General features: G+C 39.9%; 1 protein-coding gene across 4 annotated transcripts; it reads left to right on the forward strand.

Moving 5' to 3' along the window:
• The first annotated feature begins 3,224 nt into the window (after positions 1-3,224).
• On the forward strand, positions 3,225-11,744 carry gpnmb (glycoprotein (transmembrane) nmb). Of its 4 annotated transcripts, none has more exons than XM_034891946.1 (12): positions 3,225-3,495; positions 4,865-5,020; positions 5,101-5,262; positions 7,024-7,197; positions 7,305-7,466; positions 7,576-7,899; positions 8,651-8,710; positions 8,892-9,104; positions 9,846-9,951; positions 10,616-10,836; positions 10,970-11,063; positions 11,172-11,744. In XM_034891946.1, the coding sequence occupies exons 1-12, from the start codon at positions 3,426-3,428 to the stop codon at positions 11,323-11,325; spliced, it is 1,896 nt and encodes a 631-aa protein (XP_034747837.1). In that variant the 5' UTR covers positions 3,225-3,425; the 3' UTR covers positions 11,326-11,744. The 4 variants fall into 4 exon arrangements, with proteins under 4 accessions (XP_034747837.1, XP_034747838.1, XP_034747840.1 ...); XM_034891947.1 differs by having other exon boundaries at positions 10,973-11,063; XM_034891949.1 differs by having other exon boundaries at positions 5,101-5,241.
• Positions 11,745-11,921: the final 177 nt, after the last annotated feature.

An 11,921-nucleotide genomic window follows, 5' to 3' on the forward strand; every position in this document is an offset into this window, starting at 1 on the left:
AAGCCAGAGCTGTAAATGAGAAGGCGTGACAAGAGAACGAGAATAACAGTAACTTTTGGCTGTACATTGCATTTCTGGGTTGGATTGGTGTTCATTCCTTTTTCTTCTACAACCAGTGATGTCTGCCGTGCGCTGACAAAAGAAGAGACACATGAGATTCTACTTTTATTTATCATTTGTAGTTTTTTTACATTGCTAAACAACAGTGGGCACAACTGAAGCTACATGTGCAAAACTCTAACTACAGTCTGCACTACCAACAGTCACCTGAACTAAACAGCTCACATCAGCTGCAAAACTCATTCCAAGCAACACAACTCTTCACACACGCCTCAAAACAGGCTCAGTGCGCCACACGCAATGAACACTCCTCACTGAGATAACACACACTGTCACTTGGAACACAGAGTAAAAGCACTAGCGTCAAACACCAATATAGAAAATACTAACTTTTCATCTTTGCAGTTTGAACAATTGAAGGGACTTCACACTACTCAATAGTTTGAGTATAGTTTACTAAGTTTATTTTACATAAGGTAAACAAGAAAGAATGAAAATCAGCAGTTTGCCTCAATCTAGTATTTTGTCTCTAGTACTGTAATTTATGGAATTACTGGTAACAGTAACAGAATAGTGTGACTGATCGTGCTTCTCTCCAGCATCATACAGCAAGTCTTCATCACATTGGATGTCTGCCTCATATCTAAATACTACTAGAGGTGGTGTTTCCATTGCTTTCACCTCAATTACTTTCTGAAAAACAGGAAGAATCCCCGTTTACTGTAGTAAAGGTAGTGTTTTTCACGTTTTTCTTTTTTATAGCTGTGTATGTAACCTCAGACATCTGACTTGGGCATATTGGAATCTTTGCTCTTCTACCTTTTTGTCTCAAACAGTACAGTGTATAATTGTTTCATTCTTATTTGGTGTTTGTATACAAAAAAGGCTTTCTGAGCCATATAAATACCGTATATGTTCACGAAAGAGTCTAAAACAAGACACCTGCCTAGGCTTTCAGCTAAAATTACAATCAGCAGTGTTTTATGGGCACCAGACTGAGATCTCTTCTGTTTTGAATGTGTGGTTAACAGTTTTGACAGCAGTCTGTTAGCAGATAAACAAAGTGTTGTAGATCCACAGTGTTGCGCACGTTGCGGTTAAAGTGATGGAATAAGTGTTCGACCAATGAAAATCAAACTAGAGTTTAGTCCCCATGGACTGCTGCTGTTCAGGCGGTAATCAGATTTTTCATCACAAGTGGTTCCCGTTGTGCGCACTGTTGCTTAGCTTTAAAAAGCCTTCTGTGATTGTTAACCCCGGCTTTTCCACAAAACAAGACACTGTGAATTCTGGGAAACAGTGATGGACATTCCAGACATAACACAGACTAGAAGATTGAATAAATAATTGAGAAACAAATAAATCAGAAACTGAATCAGTAATGAAAATAATAGTTAGTTGTAGCCTAAGTTCTAAAGGAGTGTAGCCTCCTGAAGGCCTAATTGTTTGTCAATTATGTTACTGTTAATGGATGAGTGAGTGAGTGTGAGTGTGTGTTTGTGTGTGTGTGTGTACCATAAATTGGAAAGGACTGCCCTCTATTGGAGGGTGATCAGTATTGACATTTTTTCCTAATGTTTCTTTGACAAAGAAGAGATGAATTCAAGCCAAGGTTCACCTCGCCTACTAGATTTCTTCCAGAGCTGTCGGTCATATTGTGGCCTTCAGTTTGCTCAGTTGTCATGGAGATGGAATAAACGAATCAAGCTCAATATTTAATGTTTTGTTTCAGACATTCATTCATATTTCCCAGAACATTCCTTGTGATTACTGGCATCACTGATTATTGCAGACCACATGAAAACTATTAACATTAATAACTGGGGTTGCTTACTGTCTGACTGACTTTATTAGCCCTTAGTGACAATAATGTCACAGAAATGCCAACAAAGTCTATCAGACCTTAAAGTATTTTACAGTTCTTTTATGGATTTGATTTCCAAACAGCTGGACTTTAAGAAATAATTTAAAAGGATTCATATGTAGCCTAATCATAAAAAGCACGAGAGAGACACAAAACAATATTATCACCTTATATTTAGATAACTGATAGCTTTTTCTCGGAAAGTCATGGATTAATTTTTTAATTCTCGATACAAATCATGAAGTAGGCTTTTATAATGTTTATGTTAATTTGCTATCTGCTTCAACGTTTACAAATCACTCTTTTCCTCTTTTGTTTTGTGGGATAACATGCAATGGCTTGATTCTGCATTCACAATGTTGTGTGCATTCAGTTTCATAGGCCTACGTGTTAATTAAATATCGCGATGTTTTCCATAATGTCCGCACAAGAGATGTTCTTCTGATCACAAATCAGACTTTTCTCTGTGTCTCAGGACTGATGAAAAACAGAAAAGGAACAGAAACTTAAATGTGAGTTAGATGTCAGTTTGGGAGCCCTTTGTTGCCGTTTCCAAACCCAGTGAAATATTGGCGTTAATCACATGTTGGACTGTGTTGAAAACGAACGCGCAACTCGGCCGCACATCATCCGCTTTACTTCTGCTTTTAGGAGTGCGGCTGTGGCGCAATAACCCCGCTCTTACCTCTCATCTCACGCACATGTGCGGTGCGTCTCACCGTGACACAGCTCGATGAGACGAACGGATCATGTGCTCAGCTGTCACACGTGGACATTTAAAATTATCTGGGTAGGATTCAACAAACACACAACCCCCGATCAAAAGATATCTCTAGAACAGGCTATACTTATTAATTAGGGTTCTGTAGCCTAATTACATTACCATCTGACTAAGTTAGGCACGCTGTCATCCCATGTTGTCCCTTTTAACATCTTACTCCACTCAGGAAAGAGTCAAAACTAAGTGCAATTTCCTTGAAATGATGACAAAACCTACAATATATCAGAATTTAAGAAATCAATCCTGTAAATTGAGGACAAGTGACTGTTTATGAACGCTATTATAAAAATTATATTTCCAAAATAGGCAAATCATAGGTCCGCCTATACAGCCTATACATACGTTAGTAATAATTTAGGATTACTGAATAGATAAAAGATCCTTCGAATTGAAAGCCTTAATAATTTCTTATGAGGGCAAAGGGAGAGTTGGCGTGTGGAAACAGCGTGTCCGCGCGCATCTCGTCTCTCATGAGTTTCCTGCGTCCTAAAGACTAATGAGGAATGAGATGCGTCCTGTTAACAAACATCACATGTCTGTGCGCTCAGCGGCCCCCAGATTCAATTATAAAACATCAGGACAAGCAGGGGGGGGAAGTACTGGGAGAGCTGGACCAGCAGCGAGAGGGACAAGCTGTGTCGGTCAACACCTTATTATTAGATATTTTGAGAGTTTTTTGGAAACTATATTGATCACAATTTTTCCTGCTGAGGAGGGGAAATGGAAGCCTTGCGATACGTTTTTCTGCTGGGTTGTGTTTGCTTTATTTTTCAAGCGGATGGACTCAAAAGTAAGTGGTGCTGCTTTATAGTTTCAGCGAATTTAATTGAAGGTACAACACAGTGAACCTGACGAGATCTAAGAATTATTAACAGACTCCTCAGATATTTACTAAATGTAGCTTCTTAAATTCTAATATTCACACTGAAATGATTTGATCTCATGGGCCTTGACTTACAGTTGTATTAAATGTAAAACTTTGGATATTCGATGTTTGCGTCCCAGTTTCTGTAATACCTGATCAGCTGCTCTCACAGTCCCGTGAGTTTAATCAAGTCGCGTGCATGTCGTGACGTTCTCCGGTCAGAAAACTATCAAAGGAAACGATTTTATATTCCTAAAAATATGAAAACATGTTTTTATAATTAGCCTATTACTATTGCATATGTAGTCATATGTTTGGATATATTTTTATCTACAAAGAAGTCTGCTTACAAAGATGCTCCCACAAATATCTGGATTTTCTTTCCTATAATTAAATCACATACTAACTAGATAATAAGTTTCGTCTGCCATCTGTTAAAGTATGTCATTTATCCGAAAGTCTAAATTAACACAAGCCAGATACATGGGCATGGAGTTATAGATATCAATATAGTTAACAATTAAAACACTCTCAAATAAATTCCTTCAAGAAAAGGCCAGCCATTATCTGGTAGTAGGAACATCTCCCTCACTTAACAGCTAGAGCATGCAATTCATTCAGAGGGAGTTTAACTCAAATGTTTACCATATTTAGAAAACCTGATCTCATTATTATTATTATAACTATTAATATTATTATGAAGAAATGTATTTCATTTATTTTAATTAAGAAGGCTGGTCCTCAAAAGGATTCCCACTTTAAGTAGGGGGTAAATAGATTATTATTATTATTATTATTATTATTATTATTATTATTATTTGTTATTTTAGGTGTCATACGTTTGTTTTTATTATTTGCTATCTTAGGCGATACAACACCTGTCGTGATAAAAAAAAGAGGTTTTTATTACAAAATAAAAAATACATTATTCAAAGCCAATTTAAAGACATGGGATATACCATTACATTACATTACATGTCATTTAGCTGACGCTTTTTTCCAAAGAGACTTACTTTTAACCCTGAAGGTTCAAACTCCAGACAACAATTACATTATAGTAGCTACATTAGTCTTGAATAAGCAAAACTACACCGCGACATGTGAAAGTACTCTTGAGATCATTAGTATGGTTTGCAAAATTAACTTCAGTGAAGTAGTCCTTGAATTATAATTACGAAGACATTTTCTGTGAATGGAATTTCAAAATACAGGTAAGTTTCAGTTTCCCTCAGTCGTCATCACAACATTTCAATGAGCCTGACCAGTCTTAAAATGTGCTTTGTCATATCTTCAGCATATGGCGACATCTTCTCCCACAAACATGCAGTAGCAGGGAAGTTACCATTTCCAATTCCACCAATCCCGGGCTGGGATCCTGACACCAACCCATGGGATGATTACCTCTACCCTCCACTAAACCCAAAGCCTAAAGAGCTCATGCACATCAAAGGTGAGTTAAGTCCTCTTACGCCTCTGAATTCTTACCGTCGTGTTTTGGGTTTTTCACCTGGATGGTCCACTTTTCTGCAGGTAAACCCAAAGTTCGTCTGACCAGCGACAGTCCGGCTCTCAACGGCTCGAGCATCTCCTTCACCGCGAAGCTGGAGTACCCGCCATGCCAGAAGGAGGACGCCAGTGGGAACATCGTCTGGGACGAGCACTGTGAAGACGGTACGGAGCTCGAGGCCTCAGGTGCTGCCAAAAAGCCAGACCACGCCCAAAAACGCATTTTCATCGCGGTTCACCGCACCACACTGCGTACTAGACAGCCATACTACACCACGGGAGTGTAAATTAAAAGAAAATGGCTGCAAAAACACACTTTAAACGGCTTTTATTCTTTTTTTTTTGGCCACCTGGGGGCAGCACAACAAACTGTAAACACCGAATCGACACCAAAAGTCAAAATGTTGGCAAACATTTGCCTTGTCATACCAACAGGGCGATACTCACATTCATTTGGAGTCCTGTTTCTGCCCACCTGGTGAATGTAAGTCACAATTGAGTTATTTTTAGGCACAAAACTTCCAAAACTAGCTACTTAGTTGAGTTTAGAGAAAGATTGTGGCTTTGCTTAACGTTAGACGTTAGCTTACTTCACTTCCGGTTACGCACGTGACGTGAAACTAACCAAGTACTTGAAAGATCGATCACGTGTTGATTAGGTAGGCTAGTATCGACCTTCCACTCCAAGAACTCCTGTAATTAAACTCCACGTGCCTTCTCTTTTAAAGTCCTCATATTATACACCTTTTCAGGTTCATAATTGTATTTAGAGGTTATATCAGAAAAGGTTTACATGGTTTAATTTTCAAATAATAAACATATTTTTGTTGTACCACACATTCACCCTGTGTGTTGAGCTCTCTGTTTTAGCTAACGAGTGAGGCATCTCACTTCTCAGCCATCTCTGTTAGGAGTTGCACATGCGCAGTAGCTAGGTAAGGACAATTACCCAGTCAGAAGCATGTATGAGCATAGACATAATATCTTTATTATGTCTATGATGTATGAGTATGAGGGCGTGCAACGCTAGCATCTAGGCAAGCATTATAACAAGTTACAAAGTGATGCACGTTTGTCACGGATGTGAAGGCTGGACTACAAAAGAGCCGTTTGGAGCAGTTTGTGAACAGTGTTTTTCTGCTGGAGATGGTAAGTGCCTTTAGGGTGGCTTTTGTTTTTTTTTCACTCTGTAAATCTTTAACATGCACAAAAAAGATATAAAAAACAGTAAAGGAAAGGGAAAATGCCAAAAGGCCTAATATGAGCACTTTAAGGAAATGTCCTTATTTAAAGGATCTTTGGTGTTCATTATGTTTGATTAATCTCTTGTCGTCAATGGTGTCGTATAGAAGACATATGCGATATTGGGGGGGGTCTTTTGGTAGAGTGACTGGATGCTCTTGCTGATTCACTTCGGGTTAGGGTTAAGGACGCCCAGCATCTCCAGGGAAGATAGACTTGGTGTGTATCTTTAGCCGAGATGATTTTGGTGGTGGAATATCAAGCATTGACTTGAAATTTCGCGATTGCTTTCGTAAAAATAAATATAAATCGTAACTGATGCTTTAACAAACGATTTATGTGGGCATTTTTGTGGGGGAGGACATTCTTGGCTCTTTTGCTGTTAATTACTTACCTGTGTTCACCAGCTAGTCGCTTAATGTGTCTGTCTGCTGTTATGTGCTAAGCAGTAGTGTACAGTGGGAATATTAGCTGAAAACAGCTGCTTGCTGCTGCTAGAAACAAGGATGGTGATACTGAACCAAAACATTAAAATGGCAGGCTTTAAAACCCAAACAATGAGCTGAAAGCTTTACTTGTCCATAGAAGATGGGGATGGATAAGAAGATGGATAATTCCAAGTAATAACAAGTTGTATATTATTGATAAAAAAACTAAAAATTATTGCAGCTTTAATTTCAGCTTCCTTCTCTTTTTCCTTTGTAGCTAATGGACAGGTGCGTTCTGGCTATGTGTACAACTGGACGTCCTGGTTGGATGACTATGGCTTTGGAAAGTGTACAGACTTGACAAAATGCAATGTGTTTCCCGATGGAAAGCCCTTCCCTCAGACCAATGACTGGCACCGCAAGAGCTATGTCTATGTGTGGCACGCAATGGGTGAGACACACAGGTTTACAGATTTGCACCCTTTTACACAGTCTGTGATTTACACACATGCACATGCAAAAACAAAGCAAGTAAAAGTTTTACTTTCCATCATTCAGGCCAGTACTACGAGACATGTGACGGCTCCTCCTCCAGTTTGACCATCAACACCACCAACATCCCTCTGGGGGCAGAGGTCATGGAAGTTATGGTCTACAAGAAACGTGAGCGCAGGAAGTACAGCCCGCTCACCACTGACAGCACCGTCTTCTACGTCACAGGTGGGGACAACCTCACACATTCAGCTCCTTCAACTTTGTCCGTCCGCATGCTTCAGCCTAACATATTGAGAATTAATAATTATTACTCCCCTTACACACTCTCTCTTAGATAAGATCCCAGTGGCAGTCAAAATCTCCCAGAAGTCCGCGGTCAACCAGTCTCAGAATGTTTTCTTTCGTGGCGAGGACGTGGTCTTCAAAGTCCAGCTCCATGACCCCAGCGGCTACCTCAAAACCGCAGCCGCAATTGACTACATCTGGGACTTCAGAGATGGCAACCAGCTGGTGACACACCGCAAAGTGACCACACACAGCTACAGCACACTGGGAAGCATGAGTGTGAAGCTGGTGGTGGAGGCAGCGTTCCCTGTAGCGTGTCCGCCCACCTCTGCCACCCCGACTCAGAAGACCTCCATGTCGCCAGCTCCCACAGGTAGTGGACACATACAGATGGGTATCAAAACCGTAGACATGGTGGCCTTGTAATCTAACCAGGCCAAAAAGAATCGTACTTTACTGTGTACTGTGGCACTTCATTGGTTCACATGTAGTCACACAGACACAAACATAATGTGCACCACTGCCCAGCTGATATGTACACAAGTATACATCCATTCTCACACACACGCTCATTATATTTGTAAAACTTGATGGTAGACGATATTATAAAACAGTTTTTACATTATTACAACCGTGTGGTTAATTAGGTAAAGATGGCGTCCTTATGGGGTCAGTTCACAGAAATGACTAAAAACCTATTATCTCACATACTGCTATCTTGTGGTATGTTATTCACTTAGTTTTGAGATTTTTAGGGACCATTCAGTCACTCAAAGAGAGTAGTTTCTAGTAATTGCTAACAAAAAACTGTCAGTGCCTTATTTACCTTCATTTTATTTAATTGTGGGAGCAGACATCTCAGGGAAAAATATAGCAAATCTTGGGCAAATTAAACAAAAACTATCAGCATGGTACATATCACAAGATGTCAGGAAGAAAAAGTATATATCTTTTTTATTTTATTTGGATGAACTAAAACAGGGCAAGCATTGATGCTGTTAACCTTGGCCATGACACCGGAGGATCACTGCTGTTACACAACTGGTCCTGCAGACAAAACGAGAAGTGACTTTCCCTGCCGAGATCGATGAAGTGTTACCTCACAAAACTGTTTCTTCTTTCAGAGTCTCCCACACCTCCACCCGGTACTCATGCTGCGACTGTCAAGATGGAAACCACTCACAGTGAGTTCCACAGCTAACGTGCGTTTGCTGTGTGTGTTTAAGAAAGAAAGAGAGCAAGACAGACTAAAGAAGTGTGTGTATCTTAGCAGGAGTCCCAATAACTTGAATATAAAATACTTGCATTACATAAACACTGTCTTGTCCAGTGATTCCATATCTTGTTGCCTGTTTGCTATTTTAGTGCCACCCACTACCAGCAAGCCCTATCCTTCCTCCTCTTCCGTTACCATGACAACAGGCATGCCCACCACGGAGCCCCTTCCCCCTACTGTTGCCAATGTGACCCCAGAGTCCAACCATACCGCCCTGGCCTGGCTCCGCACCAAGCACGTCAACAGCAATGAGTGCTACCGCTACGCCTATGGGACCTTCATGGGTAACATCACCATTATTGGTAGGTGGTAGGCTGCGAGAGGGGCGGTGTCTTTTATGATACGAACACCAGATGATGCCAAAGTCAGACATTTTTAAATTGTACATAGTGGCTTGAACATATATAATTGGAAAAAGTCATGAATTTGTATACTAGATATATGATCCTTAATAGTTCGGTTCACAATTTAACCTTTCATTTATTTATTTAGTGGCATGGCTCAGGGGATGGCGATGTCTGTCGGTCGGTCGACTGACTTTTCACTCTAGTGCCACCCCTCTTTCAACATTTGTCCATTGGTTTATGTCAAAATACCCAACTAAGACATCAGCCTCAGCTGTACTTTGTGTAAATTGCTAATTACAAAATGCTAGCATTGCTGCATCGCCTATCCAGCTGCTAGCATGGCTATAGACTTTTAGTGTTGTTTTGTGAGGATTACACAAATCCAATTCAGTGGGAAGAATGCATTATTTTCACATAGTAAAATATATACCATTCCAAAACTCAACTCTAATCCCTTCTTTTCATTGTAACGTTCAAGTAAACAAGTCACCAATACACCATAGAGAGTAAACAAAAAGACTGTGTTGTAAAGGAAAGCCAGCTCCATTAAGCAGGACAGAGCTCCAGTCAGGAGGGTGAACAGCTAGTGGTAGTCACGTCTCACACACACACACACACACACACACAGTCATCATTTGTATGTTAAAAGGAGATGATTATATATCTAAACCAACTGCATGATTCTGTTCTCTACAGAGCCCAAGCACACACTAAACAGCCAGTCAAACAGTCGCATTGTGGATGTGTCGGCTGCCAGAGTGACCAACACTGACATCAGCTTCCTGTTGAAATGTCTGGGCAAGTGAGTAAATAACTGTTTCACTACAAATTTATTTATTTATTTATTTTTACTTTGAGACATATATATATATATATATATATATATATATATATATATATAGATAGATAGATAGATAGATAGATAGATAGATAGATAGATAGATAGATAGATAGATATGCAAGTTGAGATGCTATATTAACACTGTGAAAGTATCAAAATGCTCAATCCACAAAGAAATTCGTAGAGCCCATATTTAGAAGGTGCCGTTGAACAAGCTGTCAAGCGTTCCATACAGTTACTATAACAATTGGTAGAAAGTGCCACTATGTCATTCCCCAGCTGCAATGGTGGTGCAAGGCCACCAGAGAGAGGGTGAAAACAGGTATATTTCAAATAGATAACATAAAGACAAAGTAGTAAATGTGTATTTTTTGAACATTAAAGCATGTAAACAAAATTCCAACACAAATATGACCTAAAAAATTTGCATAAAATGGGTCCTTTAAGTACTTTGATTATACTATAGTGATACAAAATGACACAAAGTTTCATAAGTAAACTATGACATTAGAGATTAATCTAGTAAAGTCATAACCAATTCCATTTATGAATTTTATTCCCTACAGATGTTATTCGCTACAGAACAAAATGGTAATGGTCATTTTATTTAACCCTTTATCATCAGCATCCCAACTTCAGCCTGCACCATTGTGTCAGACCCCACCTGTACCCAGGTGCGTAGCATTATGTGTGATGATGTGCCGCCATCGTCAAAGTGTGAAGTGCATCTCAGGCGAACCTTTCCGGAGCCTGGCACCTACTGTGTCAACATCACCCTGGAGGACTCCAGGAGCCTGACGCTGACCAGCACCACTGTCACCATCAACAAGTCCCAGGATACACCTGGTCGGTTACACAATGACATTTATGCTTACACCCTATGCATGTTCAAAATCTATTCTTTAATTAGCAGCTTTTGTAGAAAGTGGACAGATTGATGTTTTTTGTCTGATCTTTTCATTGCTGTTCTCCATCCCTTTAGTGTCCAAGAGTTCCCACACTGCAGAGGTGGTGCTCTCGTCGACCGCTGTGCTGGTGGCTGTCTTTGCATTCATTGCCTATCTGGTTTGCAAGTGAGTAGTGTTGTACAACTGACTAGTCTTAAAGTGTGTGTGCGCACACTTCCACATACACACATGCCCAAGTGCCATTTCTTTCATTTTCCCCTCTCTCCCCCCTAGGCGTTACAAGGTGTACCGTCCTATTCGTAGGTCACTGGTGGAGGACGCCTGCGGCCATGCTGGGGTTGGAGGTCGCATGGTCCGTTTCAGGGAGGCACTTTTTCCCACAAGTGAGGAGAAACATCACCTACTGACTGAGAGACGTCTTCTGTAGGTTCTACCAAGCTGCACCGAAGCATTTCTGCTCTTACAATCAAATACCAATGAAAAATCACCACATACGTAGATGTAAACAAATGCAAAATCGTTCAAAAGTAAGATAGCAGGAACATTCATGTATGTAGAGAAATACTAGTAAATAATACCAATGTCTTGTCTGTCTTAATTTCATTGTTAGTGTTGGCTAGAGCAGTATATCTCTGGTAGGATGATTTTCTAAAGAGCGTGTTAAATGTCTGACTCATGCACTGCTCTGTTTGAGCTTGTTTTGGCCCCTCTTTGGAGGTAGTAGCTGCTCAAAGATTTCTAGGTAGTCGCTCTTTTCTGATCAAAACAGCGTTTTTAGATGAAAATAGATTAGCAAATTCTGTGCCGAGTGCTGCGCCTTATACTGCAGTTATTAACCGTGAGAATGGAAACCTCAATAGTTTTAATTATGAAATGTTATAGACATCTGCATCCATTTCAAACTTTTAAGGAATTCATTTTAAACTTGTCATGAGAACTTTAATAAAGTTGTGAACTAACTGAATGGCTGAAACTTTTGTCTTTAATAGAAATAATTCTCCCCATAGACTAAAGCAATTTCCC

This window comes from Etheostoma cragini, chromosome 14 (assembly GCF_013103735.1).
Source record: "Etheostoma cragini isolate CJK2018 chromosome 14, CSU_Ecrag_1.0, whole genome shotgun sequence".
Classification (NCBI taxonomy): Eukaryota; Metazoa; Chordata; class Actinopteri; order Perciformes; family Percidae; genus Etheostoma; species Etheostoma cragini.

Excerpts from the sequence above, each read along its gene's own strand:
- gpnmb (XM_034891946.1), top strand. The coding sequence starts at position 3,426 with ATGGAAGCCTTGCGATACGTTTTTCTGCTGGGTTGTGTTTGCTTTATT. Across the intron at positions 7,467-7,575 it reads CACCGTCTTCTACGTCACAG|ATAAGATCCCAGTGGCAGTC; the intron begins GTGGGGACAACC and ends ACTCTCTCTTAG. Across the intron at positions 10,837-10,969 it reads CAAGTCCCAGGATACACCTG|TAGTGTCCAAGAGTTCCCAC; the intron begins GTCGGTTACACA and ends TCTCCATCCCTT.